At 38.9% G+C, this 19,247-nt stretch overlaps 1 protein-coding gene across 1 annotated transcript in view; it reads right to left on the bottom strand.

Moving 5' to 3' along the window:
- Positions 1–2,402: 2,402 nt before the first annotated feature.
- The window catches only part of BEAN1 (brain expressed associated with NEDD4 1), a 64,532-nt gene continuing 47,687 nt past the window's right edge, over positions 2,403–19,247 (bottom strand). The window contains 2 exon segments of the mRNA XM_076349105.1: positions 2,403–5,747; positions 5,750–6,057. Coding sequence (XP_076205220.1) covers positions 5,713–5,747; positions 5,750–6,057 — 343 coding nt within the window. The 3' untranslated portion in view covers positions 2,403–5,712.

Raw genomic sequence — 19,247 nt, 5'->3', positions numbered from 1 at the left:
GAGTGTGACAGAAGACAGAATCTATCAAAAATATTTTTTTTTTTTTTAAAGACTACAGCAAGGCAAAAGCCTGGTCATTAGTCCTAGGAGAGAAGAGGAATTCAGTAGAAAGGAATGGCCACTTCCAGCTGTGCATGCAAGCTGTTGCTATTTCCCTGGAGTTCAAAAGACACAATGCCAATACCCGGTGAACTGCATCAGGCTATATACCTGACTCTTTTTTTCATTGTAGTTGGGCTGATTTAGGCAGAGGAGGGTTATTGAAACAATATTGATAGGAGATGCAGGAGAACAAATAAAGAGAATCAAGGCATTGGACCCAAAACATGAATGGACCACCATGGATACTTACAGGTTCCTTAAAGCTTTAACTTTGTTTGTGCCTCTGCTGGGCATGGAAGCTATTTTGCTTGTTACTTTTTCTTGCTTTAATGGAAGTGAGAATATATATGCATATGGATCTGTCTGAAATCCGAGCTGTGAATTTACTGTACGCTTATGAGTTCAGTAGCCAGTGTTCAAGCATACATTACTGTGAGCTGAGGACAAGGGAAATGAATATGAACTTTGCTAGCTGTGAGAGTAAGTTTTAATGCATGTGATGCTGTCGGGGATTCAGAAAACATGGATTTAGTTTCTGATCTATCTACAATTTCCACTTCACATGTAGCACATCACTTCAGTGGAGTTAGAGCTGGAGGTGCTTGGATATAATTGTGGTGATGAGTATTTTCACCAATAGCTTTTTGCTGTGGCAACAGTATGGTGTTAGAAATCATGTAGTTCTCAGCGTCACTAATGTGGTCTGGGCTACGAGAATCCTCTTTTTCCAGAGGGTATTGGCAGAGCATCTAGGGTTTGGAAAGCTGCTAATATTAAGTGACAAAAGTATAACTGCCAATTCCCAGGCCGTGAACCAGTGTCAGACACTGTCAGACAGTGATAAAGAAAGGACATGGAAAACTCCATTAGAAGGAGAGGACTGAAACTTGGCCATTCCATTCCTGATAACATATGGAATCTTTCTTTCTCTACAATTTATAAAATACTAATTCTCCATTTCCCCTCAATTCTACTATCTCATTTCTATATGGCAATGGAGAACAGCTTCTATTCTCTGTCATACAAACGCAAGAAAAATAATAACCAGGCCTTCTAACTTTCTTGTTCCTCTTCTCTAGGCAATCAGGTTTGTCAGCCTCCTTGATTTGTAGAGCCTCAGCCTGGACTCAGTTTCCTAACAGAGCAGTAGCGAGTGGAGAGCTATTTTGAATGTTTTAAGAATAATAGCGCTGTTTATATTCCCAGGCTGCTGTTGTTGGTTTTTCTTCTTTTTTCCTAGTAGTATGACATTATTGGCTCATAGTTAGCCCATATTTGTCTCAGCTTAATTCTCAGACATTCTCCGGCAGTCTAACAGGTCGCTCTTGTGTCATGCATTTATGAATTTGAGCCTACAATTCTCAAGTGCAGGAATTGTATTTGTGTTCACTGAATTGCATCTTGTTCTTTCCATGCTGTTTCTCTGTCGCTTCAAATTCCAGTCCTGCTCTCCTACATACTCCTGCCTCTCCTAGTTTAATGTAATTTGCTGATTTTAATAGGCCCATTCTCTCTCTCAAAGCTCTGAAATCCAGCAACACTCAGTATATTCATTAGGACATAGGTGATGCCACCTGACGCACCCTTTCAAACTAACACAGAGCAATTGATAAATACTCTCTTGTATGATGATTATTATTTTAATTTACAGAAGTCTGTGGTTATAATCTTACATAGAGAGTATTTATCTAGTTTAAGGAGGGGAATGATTTGTCAGACTGTACCATGACCAGTAAGATCAGTTTCATGTGGTTTCCATTCAGGAAATACAGTTACTCATTTTGCTGTGCTAAAAAATGATCTGTTTGAATATTTCTGGGAAGATTGGCCTGTTATTTCCTGGCTTTTCCTCTTTTTCCTTGGCGGTATGTTGCCCTTTTCCTCTTTTTCCTTGGTGGTATGTTGCCATTTTCCTGTCTCCTGACTTTAGTAATTTTCAGAGGTACCTATGAATGTGTTTGTGAGGGTTTCTGATGCTTCTTGAAATGCCTGAGAGTATTTCAAGGGTAATAACTTTCACTGCAGCAGTACTGCAGACTCTTCCCTTCCTGCTCTTGCTGAGCTGGGCTGATCCTGGCTGGGCACACAGTGACTCGTCCCCCATAGCAGGAGAGACCTGACTACTCCGATGGCTGCTTATTCTTGTGATCTCTGACAAATGTACAATCCAAATGTAAGTGGCTGAAGCATGATGTTGCTTAGTCAACAGTTGCTTAGTTGCCTGATTAACAGGAGGCTAAAGGCTGTGGGTAGTACCAAAGTGATACAGACGCAATAAAAAGCACAGAAGCTATATCAAATACATGTATGTTCTTTACTAAAAGTTTTGTGTAAAGATCAGTATACTAAAAATCGAAGCAAAAGAGATGACTACAGAAATACAGTATTGTTATCACATAGCAAGAAACAGCATGTCCAGTTTCTTTCTGATATTAATCGTGTAATAAACAAAAGGCCTGTGTTAAGACTGTTTTGGCACTGACATTAAAATTATGTGAAAGTTTAGGATAAAATCTGATAGGAGGATATGAATTTCTTAAGGGGACCATCAGGAGACACTCTGTCAACTTTTCTGAGATTTATGCGGGATCTTAAATATTCTCCAAGAAATGAAAACATGTTCTTATTGCATCATTACAAGAATCTCAACACTGTTCCAGTAGTAGCAGCGGAAGCTGTTACAGCTTTAGAGCTATAAACTTCTCTTTCTAGTATTATCTGTTTGCAGAGGTATATGGATTGGGTTTATAAGCTTTTTTCCCCCAACTTTGTTGGATATCACCTAGTTAAAAAGATTAACAAGAGTAGAAAATCCTAAGCCACTCTTGCAAGCGATTGTGGTAAGGTATCACTGAAGGTAGCATACTCTACTTTTAATTCACAGTTTGTTTTTTAAAGATATTTGTTTATAATGAATGCCACAACCTATTTCGTGGTAACTTAGAAAAATGCTACAGTATGCAAGTGTATGTTTTGGTTGGTTTCCATATCTGTGTGACAAAGAAGCTGGGATTATTTTGATGGACAAGTCCCTCATTGTGAACTCTGTAGTGTGATAACGAGATGACTTGACTTTATAAAGCGGTATACCACAAGAGGGAGTAGACAACTATTTGTAAGTAATGCTGCTACATACAATCCAAATAGCAATGCTAAGGATGCATAACTACTATCAAATGAAGAAAAGACTTTGATTAGTTTTCTATAATCTTAGTAATGCATTTCTATCCTGAGGTAAAATACAAATCTCCCATTTTCATCAGAGGCCTACTTAAAATTAGATTATTTTGTAAACCACGGATAGAAAGTTAGTGGAAGGTCATGAAGTCCCTGTCAGGTTGAAAGCCAAGCAGGTTGAAAGGATTTCCCAAAATGCACAGAAACTGTAAGCATCTGTAACAGAGTAGAGGCTTGCCTGCCAGATGTGAAAAGCCCTCTGTGCTTGTCGTCAGAAGAACCTTCAGGTTTGCCATGTTACAGGTAAAAGAGAGACTCACTTTTGGGGGTGGGGGGGAATCACATTTGCCTTCTAATATTCGTTTATTAGATTTCCCCCTCCACCTCCTCAATAGCAGCCTGAAGTATGCAGGTCTGGTCCCAGTGCCTTACCCTGCTCCAGGCAGGTCTCCAAGAGCTGCAGGAAGACACAGCCATGAAAGCATGTCCTGTTCTGTATAAACAAACCTCTGTGCTTTTTTTCACTTTTTATTTTCCTGCCAACAAAACTGACTGGTACATTTCTATGTTGGTTTTCATTTCTGGCCCCTAATAGATCGTGTGGAGTTTTGCTTCTCTTATTGCAGGATACTTTGCATACCACAAAACTGTTTACACTAGTACTTTATACAGAGGAATAGTTCTGTCTGTTAAAAATGTGAAATATAGCCTACATTCTGGCAGTGCCTGCCAGCAGTTTTGCAATGCAAAATTGTGAATTTTTGTTGTTTTGGGTATAGTATACTTAGAATATTGAAAATTTTGCTGAACTGCAAAAGAATTCTGTTATTTTAGCAAAATACATACTTACTATCATCTACTTAGCAAAAAATGCATACTTACCTTATCTCATCATGTGCATATGACTCAGTAATGGTATAATTTATACAGCAGTAAGAACCATATAATTACTTCCCATCAAAGTATTAATTATAATTGTGTCAATCTTTGGAGTGCTGAATGATGATTACAGTTGAAAATTACTTAGTATTTACAGAAAATCTAAGTGCAATTTTAATAATTTGGATGATGCTTCCTTTTAAACACAATTATATATTTACTATACTCATTTTTACATACCCTTCAGTGGGGGTGGTAAACTTAAGTCCATTTTATCAGTGTAAAAACAATTTTTTTTTCAGTGAAAATACCTCTAAGAGATTTAGTGGAGATGAGCCTCTGATAACTCTGCTAACTAATACTGGTTGAAGATGTAGTTTAGTCCTTATGTGGAGATAGGGTGCTTGCGTACCATGCAAGATTAAACTCTCACATCTGCAGTTTACCTCTGCTGTTGCTGCTAGTGTGCATCTCCAACTTGTATGCATTTATCATATGAGTGTGTGAGAAGTTCAGGTCTATGAACAAAGGCTAGATTTGTGGGTAGCAAAATTTCAGTGAAAAGGATCATGCCTAATAAAAGAGGTTTCTGCACAAAGTGAGGTTCTCTGTTACTGTGCATACCAAGTCCAGCATCTATTATTTACATCACACTAATGCAATTACTAGAGGTCAAGGTCCTTTGTAACACTACAGGTTCCTTACTGAAGAAAGTGACCAGTTAGTGCCTGAAAATGCAGTCATGCATGGGAATCGGCATGAAGCATCTTCTGGGATTCCAGACACTGCCCTTCCCTTGGCTGTATCAAGTCCCTGTGAAGGGCAATGCAGCTCCCAGGCCTGCACACAGCTGTAGTACAGCTTCCGTAGGTAAAGCCAATTGGTGTTTGGGGATCCACTGCCACCTCTCCGTCACTTGCCGCTGGTTTCTTTTGAGGAAGATTTGCAGCAGACTTTGCAATGGTCCGGAAAGCCTGGTACTGGCCAGGCTTTCCAAAGGAAAAAATGTGACCATCAAAATATTATTCTCCTTTTTCTTTTGCTCCTATATGGTACTGATAGTCATGTTTTGCAGGCAGTGTTCTGTCTCTGTCTACTGAAATACATATTTAGACAAAGAATTACTTAAAAATGCTTTTTTGCCAAGACACTGAATGAAATGTACTAGTGACACCTACAAAGACAACAAAATGCTCTTCTCTTTCCTTCTGCTCTGAAACATGCAAAGTATCATAAAATCAACAAGTAGGCTTGACTGGATAACATGTATCTACATTAAGAGTGGCTGATTTCAACGTTTTGAAATGCTTCAAAAAGGTCAGATGCATTGCTTGTCACTGCTGCTCTTTTATGCTGTGTGATATCATGGAACACTTTGAAGCATAGAGAGAAGTTTAGGTAAATTTTCAAAATTCACTGTAAAAAATAAAATCCCGTTGCATCCCTGTTTAAAGATATAAAATAGGTAAAACTTTCAGAGGTTTTATTCTTCCATTTAAATGTTTTTGTCAGTCTGAGTTCTTCAGAAGAATTGAAGGAAAGAGCCACTTTTATTTACATGATTTGGTTCAGAAGGGTCTGATAGTGGAAGAATTTTTCAGTATTTCCACTGGAACAAGTGGGATGGGCATATTCTGTTCACATACCACCGTCTCGTACAGGGGAGCAGCCTCCAGAGTGAGAGACGACAAAGAGATGGATGAAATGGGCTGCTGCAAGTCCTGCAGCCTGACTGCATAATTTGCAGCCTGTCCTGTAGTCCCAGGTGCTGCTTCCTCTTCCAGGCTAATGTTTATAGATATTTCATTTCTTTGACAAGGGTCCGTAAAAGAATATGGGGGGGGATCATCTGTGGGAATATATATTTGAGTTGCTCCTGGCCCCACGCATTCATCGTAGCTGAAAGAAAAAAAAGACTTTTTCATTAGATTCCTGTGAAAAATGCCACAGTACATTATTTTCAGCATAACAGGGGCAGGTAAAGTGAGAAGAAAAGGATCGTCTGGTGTTTTGTTCCTCAGCCCACATCCTTGCTTACCCTGCCATGTGAGACACTTGAGAGTATAATACTTAAAAGCACATCTCCAAATACCTAGAGATAATCCCAGAGGTCTCAGTGAATGTTCAGACCCCATCCTGTTGCATGAAAGTAACATCTGTGGCAGCACTGTTCAGCTGAGGTGCCTGGGGATAAGCCCAGCTCCTTACAGCCAGTTACGCAGGAGCAGGAGGAGTAACACCGCTGGCTCACACAAAGCTGTGCACGCTGCACCAGATGCCATAGGTGCAACACAGCGGGGGTTCATTCCTGCTCTCAACTGCTTGTAAGTAGCTAAGTTAGAAAATGGCTGGGGAAAAAGGAAGTGGTGTTGCCATTTCACAGTTATGAAATAAGGTATAGAGAGCTTTAGATGAAGTCTAAAGTAGAGTATCATATCAAATGCTGTTGTCCTGACTCACGGGTCTCTGGTGTTCAGCCAGCAGTTACATGCGGTGGGTTGTCTGGGTTGCAGATCTGTGCTGGCAGGGGCAGCAGGATTTCATGCTGAGGTACAGAGCTGTGATGATTAATCTTGACAGACTTATGCTGGTCATTCTGAGACTCGGCAGACTACCCGTCACGTTCCTCCTGAGAAGGAGGAATGCAAGACAGACCTATTTGTGGGGTTTCTGTGAGGAGCCAGCTCAGGTCTATCCAGGCTTCGTAGTTCTGTCTGTGCCGCCAAGCTAGAGCCAGGGGAAACTATTACCTCCTCACTCCACTACCATGCTCAGTGCTTGCTGTCCAGGTGTGAATGCAGACAGGCACCTTAGATTGGAGCTTGGACTGCATAGCCTAGGGAGGCCCATGAGGGGTAAATAATGAGCCTGGATAGACCAGCGTTGTCTTTGTGCTTGTTTTTTCCCATGTTCTGTGTTGCAGGAAGGGGATGCAAACAAACAGAGTGGACATGAGCAGGCTCCACGCATTTGTACTGTGTTGCGCTGGCACTGCCCAGCCCTCCGAGCCTAAGGACTCTGCAGAGATTGCACTGTGGCCCCAAGGAGGGCTGAACCAGAACTGGTCTGTTATCTGGGTGGTCCACTGTCTGGCTATCCTAGCATCACCTGTTTGTCCACAAACTAAAGCTGACTCCACTTTTGCTATATCAAACCAGCCCAGGTCTAGTGGTCTGAAGGAAGGTCCTGTTTTCCTGGCTCATTGGCTACAGGCAAAAGTGAGGAAGAGTCATAACATCATGATCTTAAATGTTGGACCTGCTTTGTTTGTGGCTGCCTTGTTTAACTGTTTCAGGATCATTTTAAATCCAATTCTGAAGGAGGGAATGTTTCCTGTAAAAACACCTTCGCCTACTCAGTTAACCTGAAAAACAATTCTGCTGGAGCCGGACGAGTTAAGAACCCATTTCCTCAACCACACTAACGGCAGAGCTATTAAGATCTAGGATATTTCCTGAAACTTAGGATATTTAGCATATGTCTTCCCAGTAGACTGCAGGCAGTCATTCTGCCCCCTGTAATTGCATTACTGCCAGGCTAAACCCAAGCTAATAAACCCTACTTGTAGATTATAAGTGGCTTGCAGCAGGGCAGCTTGCATTGGTTAGAATGAGCTCAAATCTACTGCAATCAACCATGGAGGCCCTGCCTTAGAACAATACTTGGTTCTGCTGCACTCATTCATACCTTTCCATCAGAGTGCTCATGATGATTTTGTTGGTATTGTTCCTAGTCTGGGTGATGGAAGTGGTTTTTGGAGAAGGGAAAGGTAAGAAAGTGAAATCTTAATACTGGATTACTAAATAACTCAAATATCCACAGGTGTTTCTGTTTTTACCTCCCTTTTATCTTATTTTTATATTCATGAGAACGATGGTTTTAAATTCAGACTAGGAAATTTCAATTTGCCCATCAGAAAGAATGGTATTTAAAAACATAACTCTGTTCTGAAGATCCTGAATAGGGCTGCTAGATACTTCAGAAACAAGTCCCAGCACATAGAAGGTCAAATTGTTTTTGTATGGCATGTGGAAAAGATTTCAGTCCAGCCTCTACTAAGCCCACTGAAGCTTTCAAGCATACCTGATATTCTTTTAAAAGATCTTAGACCTCAGTCAGAGATCGAGGACCTGATGTCCTCAACTCTCTATGAACTCAGCAAGAGTAAAGGAAGAGCCACTCTTTGCAGGATTACTTACTATGAGCTGCATCTTTACTTAATTTACATTTTGCTGACCCAAAGCCCAGTGAATTTATTTAAAATCTCTCCACAGATTTTGACTGACTTAATCAGGCTAATGAAGAGCACCTACTGAGTCCTGTTACCATAGTAAAAGAGTTTCAGTTTTGAAAAGCCCACAGTAATGTGAGTTTCAAGGTGGAAAACTTTGAATCCTTTTGCTGAGACACAAAAGGGAAGAAGCTTCTCTGTCTCCCGATTCTGGGCCCGGGTCCAGTGCAAGGGAAATCTGCCACAGACCTAAAGGAGAAATGGGCACAGTATGAACCTTCTACTTACTGCTTTTATCTGATCATCTGCATTTCTTTCCCTTGGATTTAATTTAATATCTTTTGTGGACTGTAGCTCAGCTCTGTAGAACTAAAATGCTCGGTGGCATAAATAGCAAAATGATCTTAAGAATCAAGACAAATCGGTAGCAAATTATGTTATTCAAGACCTGGCCTTTTAGTGTTTAGTTCCAAATATCAATATATTAGTGTTAGGGCACTTTTTCTTCATATATATGATGGATAAAAAATAATTCTCTTTTTCTCCAAACTCCAATGCAAGTAATGTTCCCCCTCTCATTTTTGGCAATTAAGTTCACATTTTAAAAATTGAATAGGGCAGTAAGGAACACATGCCAGGTTTTCAATTAAGTAACTTTTTGGCACCTTCACAACTGTGCCTACAGATAGTTATGGCCAAGGAGGAGACTACAAATCATTCAAATAGTTTTAATTTTTTAAAAAATAACTTTTTGTATTTCATTAGCAATTTATGATCTTGATACTCCGTTTCCCGTATTCTCTTCAAAGCATGGTATCTTTGTTTGTAATGCTGACACTGCAAACAGCTATCGCTATGATACTAGTAGTGGAGGCTACAGATAAGGTTCCTACCATTTTCTGTTGAGGATAGAAAGGAGATGAATTAAGGTCATACAAGCAACTTTAACTTTGTATTTTTTCCCCTAGCTTCTGAGTGTTTTGTGGTTGGGTTTTGTTTGTTTGTTTGTTTTCCCCCTCTGTTTAACAGCCTCAGTAATTTGGTTGTGCTTTCAGAGTGCTGTTACAGAGGTATTCCTGTAGTATAACTAATGAATTACCAACACTACAAGCATGAATTTTATTTTGCAGACAGGAAAGCACAGTCCCTCCTTCAAAGAGAACATAATATGTAAACTTATGCATCTAGTATTTACCAGATCTTTTTTTAATTAGAGGATTCTAAGCAAGTATTGTAAGGACTATGTGCTGGTTTTGGCTGGGCTAGAGCTAATTTCCTTCATAGTAGCTAGTATGAGGCTATGTTTTGGATTTGTGCTGGAAACAGTGTTGATAACACAGGGATGTTTTTGTTACTGCTGAGCAGTGCTTACACAAGAGTCAAGGCCTTTTCTGCCTCTCACCCCACCCCACCAGTGAGGAGGCTGGGGGTGCACAAGAAGTTGGGAGGGGACACAGCCGGGACAGCTGACCCCAACTGACCAAAGGGATATCCCACACCATATGACGTCATGCTCAGCATATAAAGCTGGGGGAAGAAGGAGGACAGAGGGGACATTCGGAGTGATGGCGTTTGTCTTCCCAAGTCACTGTTATGCGTGATGGAGCCCTGCTTTCCTGGAGATGGCTGAACACCTGCCTGCCGATGGGAAGGAGTGAATGGATTCCTTGTTTTGCTTTGCTTGTGTGCACGACTTTTGCTTTCCCTATTAAACTGTCTTTATCTCAACCCACAAGTTTTCTCACTTCTACTCTTCTGATTCTCCCCCCCGTCCCACCAGGGGGGAGTGAGTGAACAGCTGTGTGGGGCTTAGTTGCTGGCTGGGGTTAAACTATGACAAAGTAATACACAGTTTGACAGGCACCCACTGTCCATATATGTTGGTGGTTGGAAAACTATTCCTCAAAAGATTTAAGGGATCACTTTAAAAAATTGTAATAACAATAATTTATTGCAGTTGATTATCGTGTATTGATGTGAGTGATACTGGACTAAATCCTTACTGTTGTCTTAAAATAAAGCTTCATGTTTGAGGAGAAGAGGCAAATGAACTCTCGCATTTTACTGCAGTGCGGTGTGTATCACGAACCAAGTGGTACTGCTAAGTTGTCCTGCAGTGTGAGGTCTGCACCTTTGACGCAGCTTTTAGGTTTCTTTCTTTTTACTTGCAAACAGCGCAAACTAGAATAGAATGAAGGAGCTGCTTTCTCATCGGGTAGTATGGAGACCTCGATACCAGAGGGGCCAAGAGGTACTATGTAATGATGGCTACCACTAAAAAGAACCAGTGCATCCATAACAATCAGTAATGATGATTCCTAATATTAAAATTGTACTGTTACATGCAAGTCACTTAAGTATGGTAGCTAATGCTGTTGATTTCATCTGAGAAGGTGGCAGCTGTAAAGCTCAATCATGTGTAAAGCTGTGGTTGCAACATGAGACAATGTCTATGTCATTGAAAGGAAGTGTCCCCTGCCCTGTTGCATACTCCCACTGTGTTCCTTGTACTATTTCCTCCAAACCATGATCCCCAATGTGGAGCTAAATAGGCCAAAAGTTTGTGTGCGTGGTTTTTTTGTGTGTGTGTGGTTTTTTTGGAGGTTTTCATTGGTTTGTTTTGGTTGGGGTTTTTTTGTGTGTGTTTTTTCTGGGCCAGATTTCTACTGATTTAACTACTTAAGTTGGAAGCTCACAGCACAGTCAGATGGGCATCAATGCAACACAAGGGAAGTAGAAGTATAAGAGATGGAGGAAGTGGGGTAGGTCTTAGACCACAGCTCACAGGCAGAACTTCTTAGCTGTATCGTAAAAGTGCAACCTCAGTAACTGCTAAGGGAATGACACCTACATGTATATGTGTATATATATCTGTGTTTTGCAACTGAAAATGCAAGAGCATGGAGCTTGCATGACTTCAGTGGAAAACCAAAAATACTTGCCAGTCTCTTGCAAAAAATACAATTATAGTTATGTTTTATCTGAGAGATTCAGTTCTGTGACGTTATTGTACATGTAAAAAGTAGCTGATGGTTGAAGTTCAGTGCAGCAGTCACAGGAAAATCCTTTTAGACAAGAAAGCAAATGCTTTTGAAAAGTATTATGTTACCATAACTTAATAATGGACCACAGGAACTCATTACACTACATCTCATGAATATCATGCGTCTCTTTTTCAGCCCTGAAAAAAATCCTTGGTTACAGTACTTGTGGTGAATTCACTTTAATCCATTATATTTTTAAAATTATATTATCTTAAGGTTCTGTGTGTCTTACAGGCAGTCATGAGAAGGAAGGGGTTACTGACCATGAAATGTGCTGTTGTGTACATTTTTTTTTTTTTTGGCCTTGTTTCTTGTCAGAATAACTTCATTGTCATTGTAGACTATGCTATTGAGTTTTTAAAGGATAATTGTACTAGGAAAGGCAAGGAGGGCTGATGTCTGTTAACATCATCTTACCACATGTAAGTGTGATCTGCAAAGAGAAGAATGTTGCTTAAAAAATACAGCAGCTCTTCAAGCTGACCTCGCTTGAATGTTGCGGGGGGGGGGAATAACTTCATGAATTTGTGAGGTCTCATTGCAGTAAGTATTAGGATGGGTTTGTTGCTAAGGAAACCCAAAGGAGCTTATTTAACTAGCTGTCATTCATAAATTATGACCTACTCTGGGGAAAGAAGGTTCTACTTACAGAATTTTTTAAGATGCAAACAATAGCTAGTGAAAAAAAGGCAAATCTGGGGAATGAAGAGTTCTTTGTGAAATAGATGTCTTTTTGTTTACTTCATTCATTCGTTACGTGTTATGACTCTACTAAAATTGCTCCTGTTGCATTGTTTCCATTTTGCTGATGACCTACTGTCTTCTTTTAATGATGGTAAACAGAATCACTAAATCTGGAAAATACATGTGCTGACAGGTTTAAGTTGTTATGAAAACAACACAAAGGATGTTTATATGATGTTACCTAATAAAGAAAAACTGAAATTAGAACAAATATACTGTAACTCTCTAAAAGGAGGGTCAAAGGAAAAAAATAATGATGTGTTTGATGACCACGTAAGTAGTTCAGCTGATGATGCTAGCTCTGATCGTGCAATCTACTAACAGCTGGGTTTGTAGGACAGCAGCTTGGAAATCTGTCAGTGTTTCCTTTGAAGTGTTTTTTCTTAGAATACATATATTCTTTGGTGATGTATAACTACCATGAGCAAAAGTATCATTTTTGACTATGTCATAAGACAGGATATTTTTCTAGGTTTATTTTTGATGCTGACAGTTTCCATTTGAGATACTAGGTGCATTTACTAACTATATTTTGATTTTTCTTTTGCATGCTTTGTCAGTGATTTATTAAGCATTAGTTTAATATTTTCATATAATAGCAATCCATTCCATATTACTAATTGTCTCAGTCATTCACTTAGTTTAATTATTGAACAGTGGCTTAGAATGAAGAGCCAAAACATCTTTCTTTATTAAAAAAGACACACCCTGAATTGTTGGGGCCTAGTAATTAGGAGAATGATAGTGCAAGAATAAGCAAATGTAGTTAAGTGGCACCTCCTCCTATGCAGTTTCAGTCCTCCTAGTTATTGTGTTAGTATGAAATAAAAATCCATCTGTCTCTGGGCCTGGATAATATTACATGAGAATTTTTTACTACGACTGATCCCAAATTACAGTGGGTGAGGGGGTAAGTAACAAACACATAACACCTAGAGATAACAGACCACAGTGTCAGCCAAGACAGGGCCCTGAAGGAATGATCCAATACTCCATAAAATCACTGGAGTATTTTCTGGGAATGTTTTGTTGTGTATGTTTGAAATGCAGCTATTTAAACAAGGGTGAGACTCCTCGTAAGGTACTCTGGAGGAACCTCTCTCTCTTTATTAGCCGTAGAGTGATGCTGATCTCCTAACTTAATTGACTTTTAAGCTCCCAGAGGTGGGGTAAATGCACTTCCAAGGTGCCTGCCTGATCTTGGAGTACGTAACCATGCACAAATAACAGTTATTTTCTATTTTAATGTTTTTAAATAGTAAAAAATGCAACCCAAGGTATTGTTCAAGGAAACATCTAAGGCTTAAGTAACTTAACCCTTGAAGAGACAGGAAACCTGGAATTAATTTTTTTTTCTGCGTTTTTTCTGTTCATAGTTATTTCTGGAGTTTCCCATTCCTCGCAACTACAATAGGAATATTTGTGTTAATAAGCACTAAAAGTCTGGATCTTCATTCTGCACTATGTGTCAAGATAATCTTGAGGAAGTTGTGACTCTTTGATGAATAAATATTCCAGATGAAAAATGAAATTAAATGTAAACACTGTTTTCATGAAAACATATACCACATAGCATTTGAAATTGATATAATACAGTTTCAACATAATTGTGCAGCTTTAAACAATTAAAATAAATGTTTTAAATAAAACAAGTCATTCTATGATAAAGATTTTATATGATACATTTCAGCCTGGCATTAATTTTATATATAATAAGAACCACTTGATCATAAGCAGTGTTTAGTCTCTGGATTTCTGTAACCATTATACAGTAAAGGACAGGGAAGCTATGGGTACTGGTTGAGTAATAATAATCAGTTAAGACAAATTTATTTCAGAATAATCTCTTGTAGCCTCCCAAGCCATGGAGTTAATCCAGAAACAAGGTTCTAAACAACAGTACCAATTTTTGCATGTCAGCAGGAATGCTTAGGACCTGCTAATACTTGAAGTTTGCCATGTGACATGTTTTAGGATCGTATTCCTAGAAAGGGCTTTGCTTTAATTATGCTACGAATGAATTCTGAGCAGGTGAAGGAAATACTAGCTGCAGTATGCAACAGAAAGTATAACTACTGGGAAATGAGAGAAAAATATTCCTTTTTTTCATTCCTGTTATCAATGACTTAACAGCTTTAAGTTGTGATTGTTCTGCATGGCACAATAAATTTCTGGTTAGAAATGCTTGGCGCCTCTCTTTCACCAGGTTTTTCTGCTTTCACTGCTGCAGGTTTTGTTTTGGTGTTTTTTTTTTTATATGCAGCAATAGTTTGCACTTCTAGAGTGAAACTGGGACAGGTGTAGAAAAAGGCTGGTCAGACGATACAGCGTCTCAACAGATATTTTTGATGACAGAAAGCTAAGAGAACTTTGTGCCTTAGCCTCACAACATGCAGGCTGAGGTGTGAGAAGATTTTTGACTACAAATACAAGAAGCAAGTAAAGAGAAAGGCATAGGTATTTAAGAGGAATGGAAATGCCACAAAAAGAAACTATCATAAAATGGCTGTAAACAAATTTAGGTTGCCATAATAATTAGGAATTAGGTATGTCCTTAGGTATTCTGGAATGAGTATAATGGGGACAAAAGATCCTTGCAAACTCTGTTATGGAATAGGTAAATTTCTATTAAAAATGATTACTTGCAGCAGCAGCGGTGGGACTGGTAACTGTAGAAGAGCCTTTCAAGCTTATGTTCCTCTGACTGAAATGGCTTCCTGAAGGATGATCCGTTAGTAGAAAATAGCAAGATGAAGGCAGCTTGAGGGGAAAACCTGTCCATACAGCAGATATAACTTGATGGTGCTGCCACTGGTGTGGTGGCATTCACATCAGCTGAGAACCTCAATAGGGCAGGGCTCTGTTTAGAGATAGACCAGAGACATCTGAAATACTAATCTAGATACTCTTGTTGGGATCTCACTTGCAGACTCTGACCTCTCAAGGGCTGGCTTAATGTCAGGCACTAGAGCAATCTCCGTCTGCTCACTAGGTGGGCTGTGAAATGTGGGTGTCATGTAAAAATCCCTTCACAGCAGAGAGCAACTAACTAATCAAAAAGCAATTAACTTGTTTCTATATCTAATATTAACTAGGAATAGCACTAGGATGTGAAGGGAGGGGCTTTTGAGGGTCTAGTTGCTCAGAATTTGGAATTGAAAGAATTAAGAGTTTTATCTCATGTCATGATTTCCAGTGGATTTAATACTGTCATATTTCCAATGGTATTTTTTACTTTACTCGCTGAAAATCTCAATTAGGGTATTGAAGTGAGATCTGAAATTAACCACAAATGTCCATCTTATGCTTTGCCAACTGTCATTGTAATGTGCCAAAAGCTACTTACCTTGCTTTCAAGAAAAGTGGTCTTGGCGCAGGAATACAGCACAATATAGCAAGTTTTTATGTTAGTTTCCTGCAAGCCTAATTCTGTCTTTCAAGAAAATCTAGGAAGCTGGTTCAAGCCTTCTTCCCTCTGATATGGCTAACTTGCTTCCTCAGAAGTGGGGGATGGAAAAGAATGTCTTAGAAAAGAAAGTACCTTAAGTAGTTTGGTTTTTTTGTTTTTCATATTTAGAGGGAAATTAGGGACTGTCTTTAAGACATGAGCATTTCCTTCTGCCACTTTAAAGTAATTTTCAAATGGATTTGCCTGTTTAAACAATGCAGACTGAACATGGGTATTAAGAGTACTGGAATTTATCAAGTCTAAACAAGACAATTTTCTCTAGAATTGATCCTATATAGATTAGGCAAGATGACCAGATGAGGTAGAGTGAGCACACTTAAGCAAGCAAAAAAAACCCCTAATGTGTTCTAATGTGAATACTAGGATAATGGGTGACTAACAGGTTTTTATCATAGTGCGCCCTGCAGGACACATTTCAATGTGAAATACAGAGAGGACTTTTGTGGCTTCCATTAAAACTATTCCTGAAGCTAAATCCCTCCATCTCGCTCAAGAGTCATTCCTCAATCATGTTCTGTATTAGACAGTCACGAGTCACAGATGAAAAAGGAGATAACCTTGGTTGCCTAAAGCTCTGTACGTACCATTAATATCTAATCACTAAGGAGTGAAAAAGCACTTAGTTGAGTAGCGTGAAATGCATTTCCTCAGGCCAAAAGGTGAAAAGTTGATAAAACTCCGTTAATGCAGGGAACCTCAAATCTCCTCATTGTTAGGATTTTAGAGACTCTCATCAAAAAAATGCAATAGTTTTTAATTTACTTGGTCCTTGATTGGTACTGTACTTCAAGCCATTTAAAACATGTAAGCTCAAATTATTTTAAACAGCTTTCTTATTACGTATATATAAAAAGTTAATTAGGAAAGCTCAGTATAAGTGCGTGTGTTACAATGAACTCTGGGCACAGTGAACATGAGCACGAGCTTGTGATTTCTGTCTATAAAGGTATTATCCACACAGTGTCAACAGCATGTGTTTGCGATATGTAAAATGACAACTACAGACATCTTGATCAAACTCCGGAAGACTTTTTTGATTAAAGGTCTGCTGCCTGTCATATAATTCCAAATAATACTCTTGACTTTTTTTCTTTGATTCTTCTTAAAAGTCTAAAGATACTAAAAATTTGATTAGATGATTTTACTCATACTGTAACAGTGAATATTGAACAAATTGGCAAATATTGGATTTATAGCCTTTCCAGTATTTCTTTCAAAGTCATATTTACTATGATGATAGTTAAACTGCGGCAGGGAGAGCGTTCTTATATTTTTGTCCTGGTTGAATTTGTTCAAGTTTCCTAGTTTGGGGGGAGAAAAATTCTGTGGTTTAGAATTGTTTTTAGACCACCTGGATCATCTTTCTCAGATGACTGAAGTTTCTTAGAAACAAATATTTTGCCATCTCTGGTAACACTGACTATGAAACATTAACTTAACTTCCAGCACTGCTACAAGTATCTGTACATGTTAGAAATAGGCTCTAAAATACAGACCCCTAATACCTTGAAACTGCTTAGTTCATACCCACTGTATTTTGTTTTTATATTTCCCTTCTACGCCTCATGTAAAATCAATCTGACAGATGTTAACACAGATCTGAGATTCATTAGAAAGTCATTAATTATCCTAAAGGGATGTTTATGGATAGGAGCACTGTATATTTTGGGCTGTCAAGACAAATTGACCAAATGGCTTCTCTGTAACCACCCTGCAACTATGGCAGGCTAATGACAAAACTCTGTGTATGGTATTCCTCTAAATCTAACGTAAAATCTAAAGTAAGAAAGTGGTTAGTGGAAGTGTCTATGGTGATAATAAAATTGAGCCTCAAATGAAATTTGTGATTTAGATATCAAAGCAATTAAATTATTAACATCCCAAGGCATTTTTCATAAATTAATTTCCCAATTAAAGTTTTTATATAAATAGTATTTTGTATTGGACTTTCAATTGGAGAGTCGAGAGCGGGCAGTCCTGAACAGTTAGCTCTCCCTCAGCGATAGAAATGGGTACTCTTAACTCTGACTTTTTAATCAGCCTTCCCCTAAAATTCCTTTTCCACTCATTTCATGGTTTAAAGCCCAACTGTAAAATCTAATGAAAACTTCTAGACTGATTATAATCGCCCCCTTGGCCAAATAGAGGTGTCATGCTTTCTACTGAAATAATTTCAGAAAGTATGGTTTTAGCAAAAATGGTATGTTCAGGAATACTCAGCTCAGCAGCACCTAGTATGCAGTGATGTTATGCTGTTGCCTCTTGCAGGCTGTATTAGAACAATGCAGTTAAATGAAGCTCATGCCTTGGTGTCTGCCTGTGGCAGCAGGACGCTAGTTTTCACTCACTGCATTCTTTCACTTCAAATACGTGTTAAGAGTTATTTGCCAATGCAGTTGCTTTCCTCGCCGTTCTTTATTTCTGTTCTGTTTATGCTACAGTTGCGTTATTAGCTTTTGGACATGCTAGTTTAGCTTTAAATTACATCTTGCACTGCATGAATTAGAAGAAGGAATTGCATTAATTTAGCCAGTGCTACATTTCAGTAAACCTACTCTTCAAAACACTATCATATGTAACAAGATTGATCCCACTGAGTTAATATTTTAAATGTGCAAGGTCAAGCATGTCTTGTTTATCCTTCAAGGCCATGTCTGACAGTCAGTTTTCCTGGTGTTAGCACCCATCATTCCAAATACTCTCCATGCTCTACTAATTAGAAAAAATACACTTTAGTGTTGTGCCATGGAGGAGAGTGTAAAGGTAGCTATACGGAAATTTTTTAGGCTCTTACATAATGCAATGTATTCGTACAATGCTTCTCAACCAATGCTTTTCTGAACAGAAAGTTACAATGGACTATATAACGTATTAATAGTAAGTTTAAATGTCTCTCTACGTAGCTTTGCTTTCAGCCATCTGCTAAGCTCTTTTCCTGAAGCTTTCTCCAAGTTGTGTTGCTAAGATTTAAAACTTATTAAGATTTTAAAGATTTGCCAAAGCTACTTTTTCTAAAATATTTAACTATGGTAGCAGCAAGAAAACAGCAAAACCATTAACAATAATCTTTACTTTTGACCTGTGACGCAGAACTGCAATTAATGGGATGAGCAGTGTTTCCTTGTGTATGCAGTCAGACCTTGGGCCCCTCAGGGACGCAGTCCACTCAGCCCAGAAGGGAATCTTGAGGAGGCAGTGGTTGGACACCTTTATGTCTCTCTGATCCTAGTACTGATGTCCCAGAACAGCTTCTTAGAACAAGGTAGGACACAAGACAGTTAACTTGTACCAGGCTTATTACAGAAGTAGCTGGAGAATTTACAGGAAAGCACAGATCATCTAGTGCTATCCTGTATCACTCATGTATATCCTTCCAAACAGAACTCCATAGAGGTGAAAAATCCTTCTTTGGGCCCGTTTCAAACTGGAAATAGGAGCAACCTTTGGTTTAATCTTAGGAGACCTGTCTGCTAAAGAAATATGTTCTCAGAGCTTGTTCACAGGAGTCTGAGCTTGTTCTCAGAAATCTGGCCAATTGCCCACTCAAGCTGTTGCTTGTGTGTCAGCTGGCTGGCTTTTATTAGTAAAGACTCGTGGGTGT

The sequence above is a fragment of the Aptenodytes patagonicus genome, chromosome 11 (genome assembly GCF_965638725.1).
Source record: "Aptenodytes patagonicus chromosome 11, bAptPat1.pri.cur, whole genome shotgun sequence".
Classification (NCBI taxonomy): Eukaryota; Metazoa; Chordata; class Aves; order Sphenisciformes; family Spheniscidae; genus Aptenodytes; species Aptenodytes patagonicus.
This window is presented reverse-complemented; position numbering and strand designations above follow the sequence as displayed.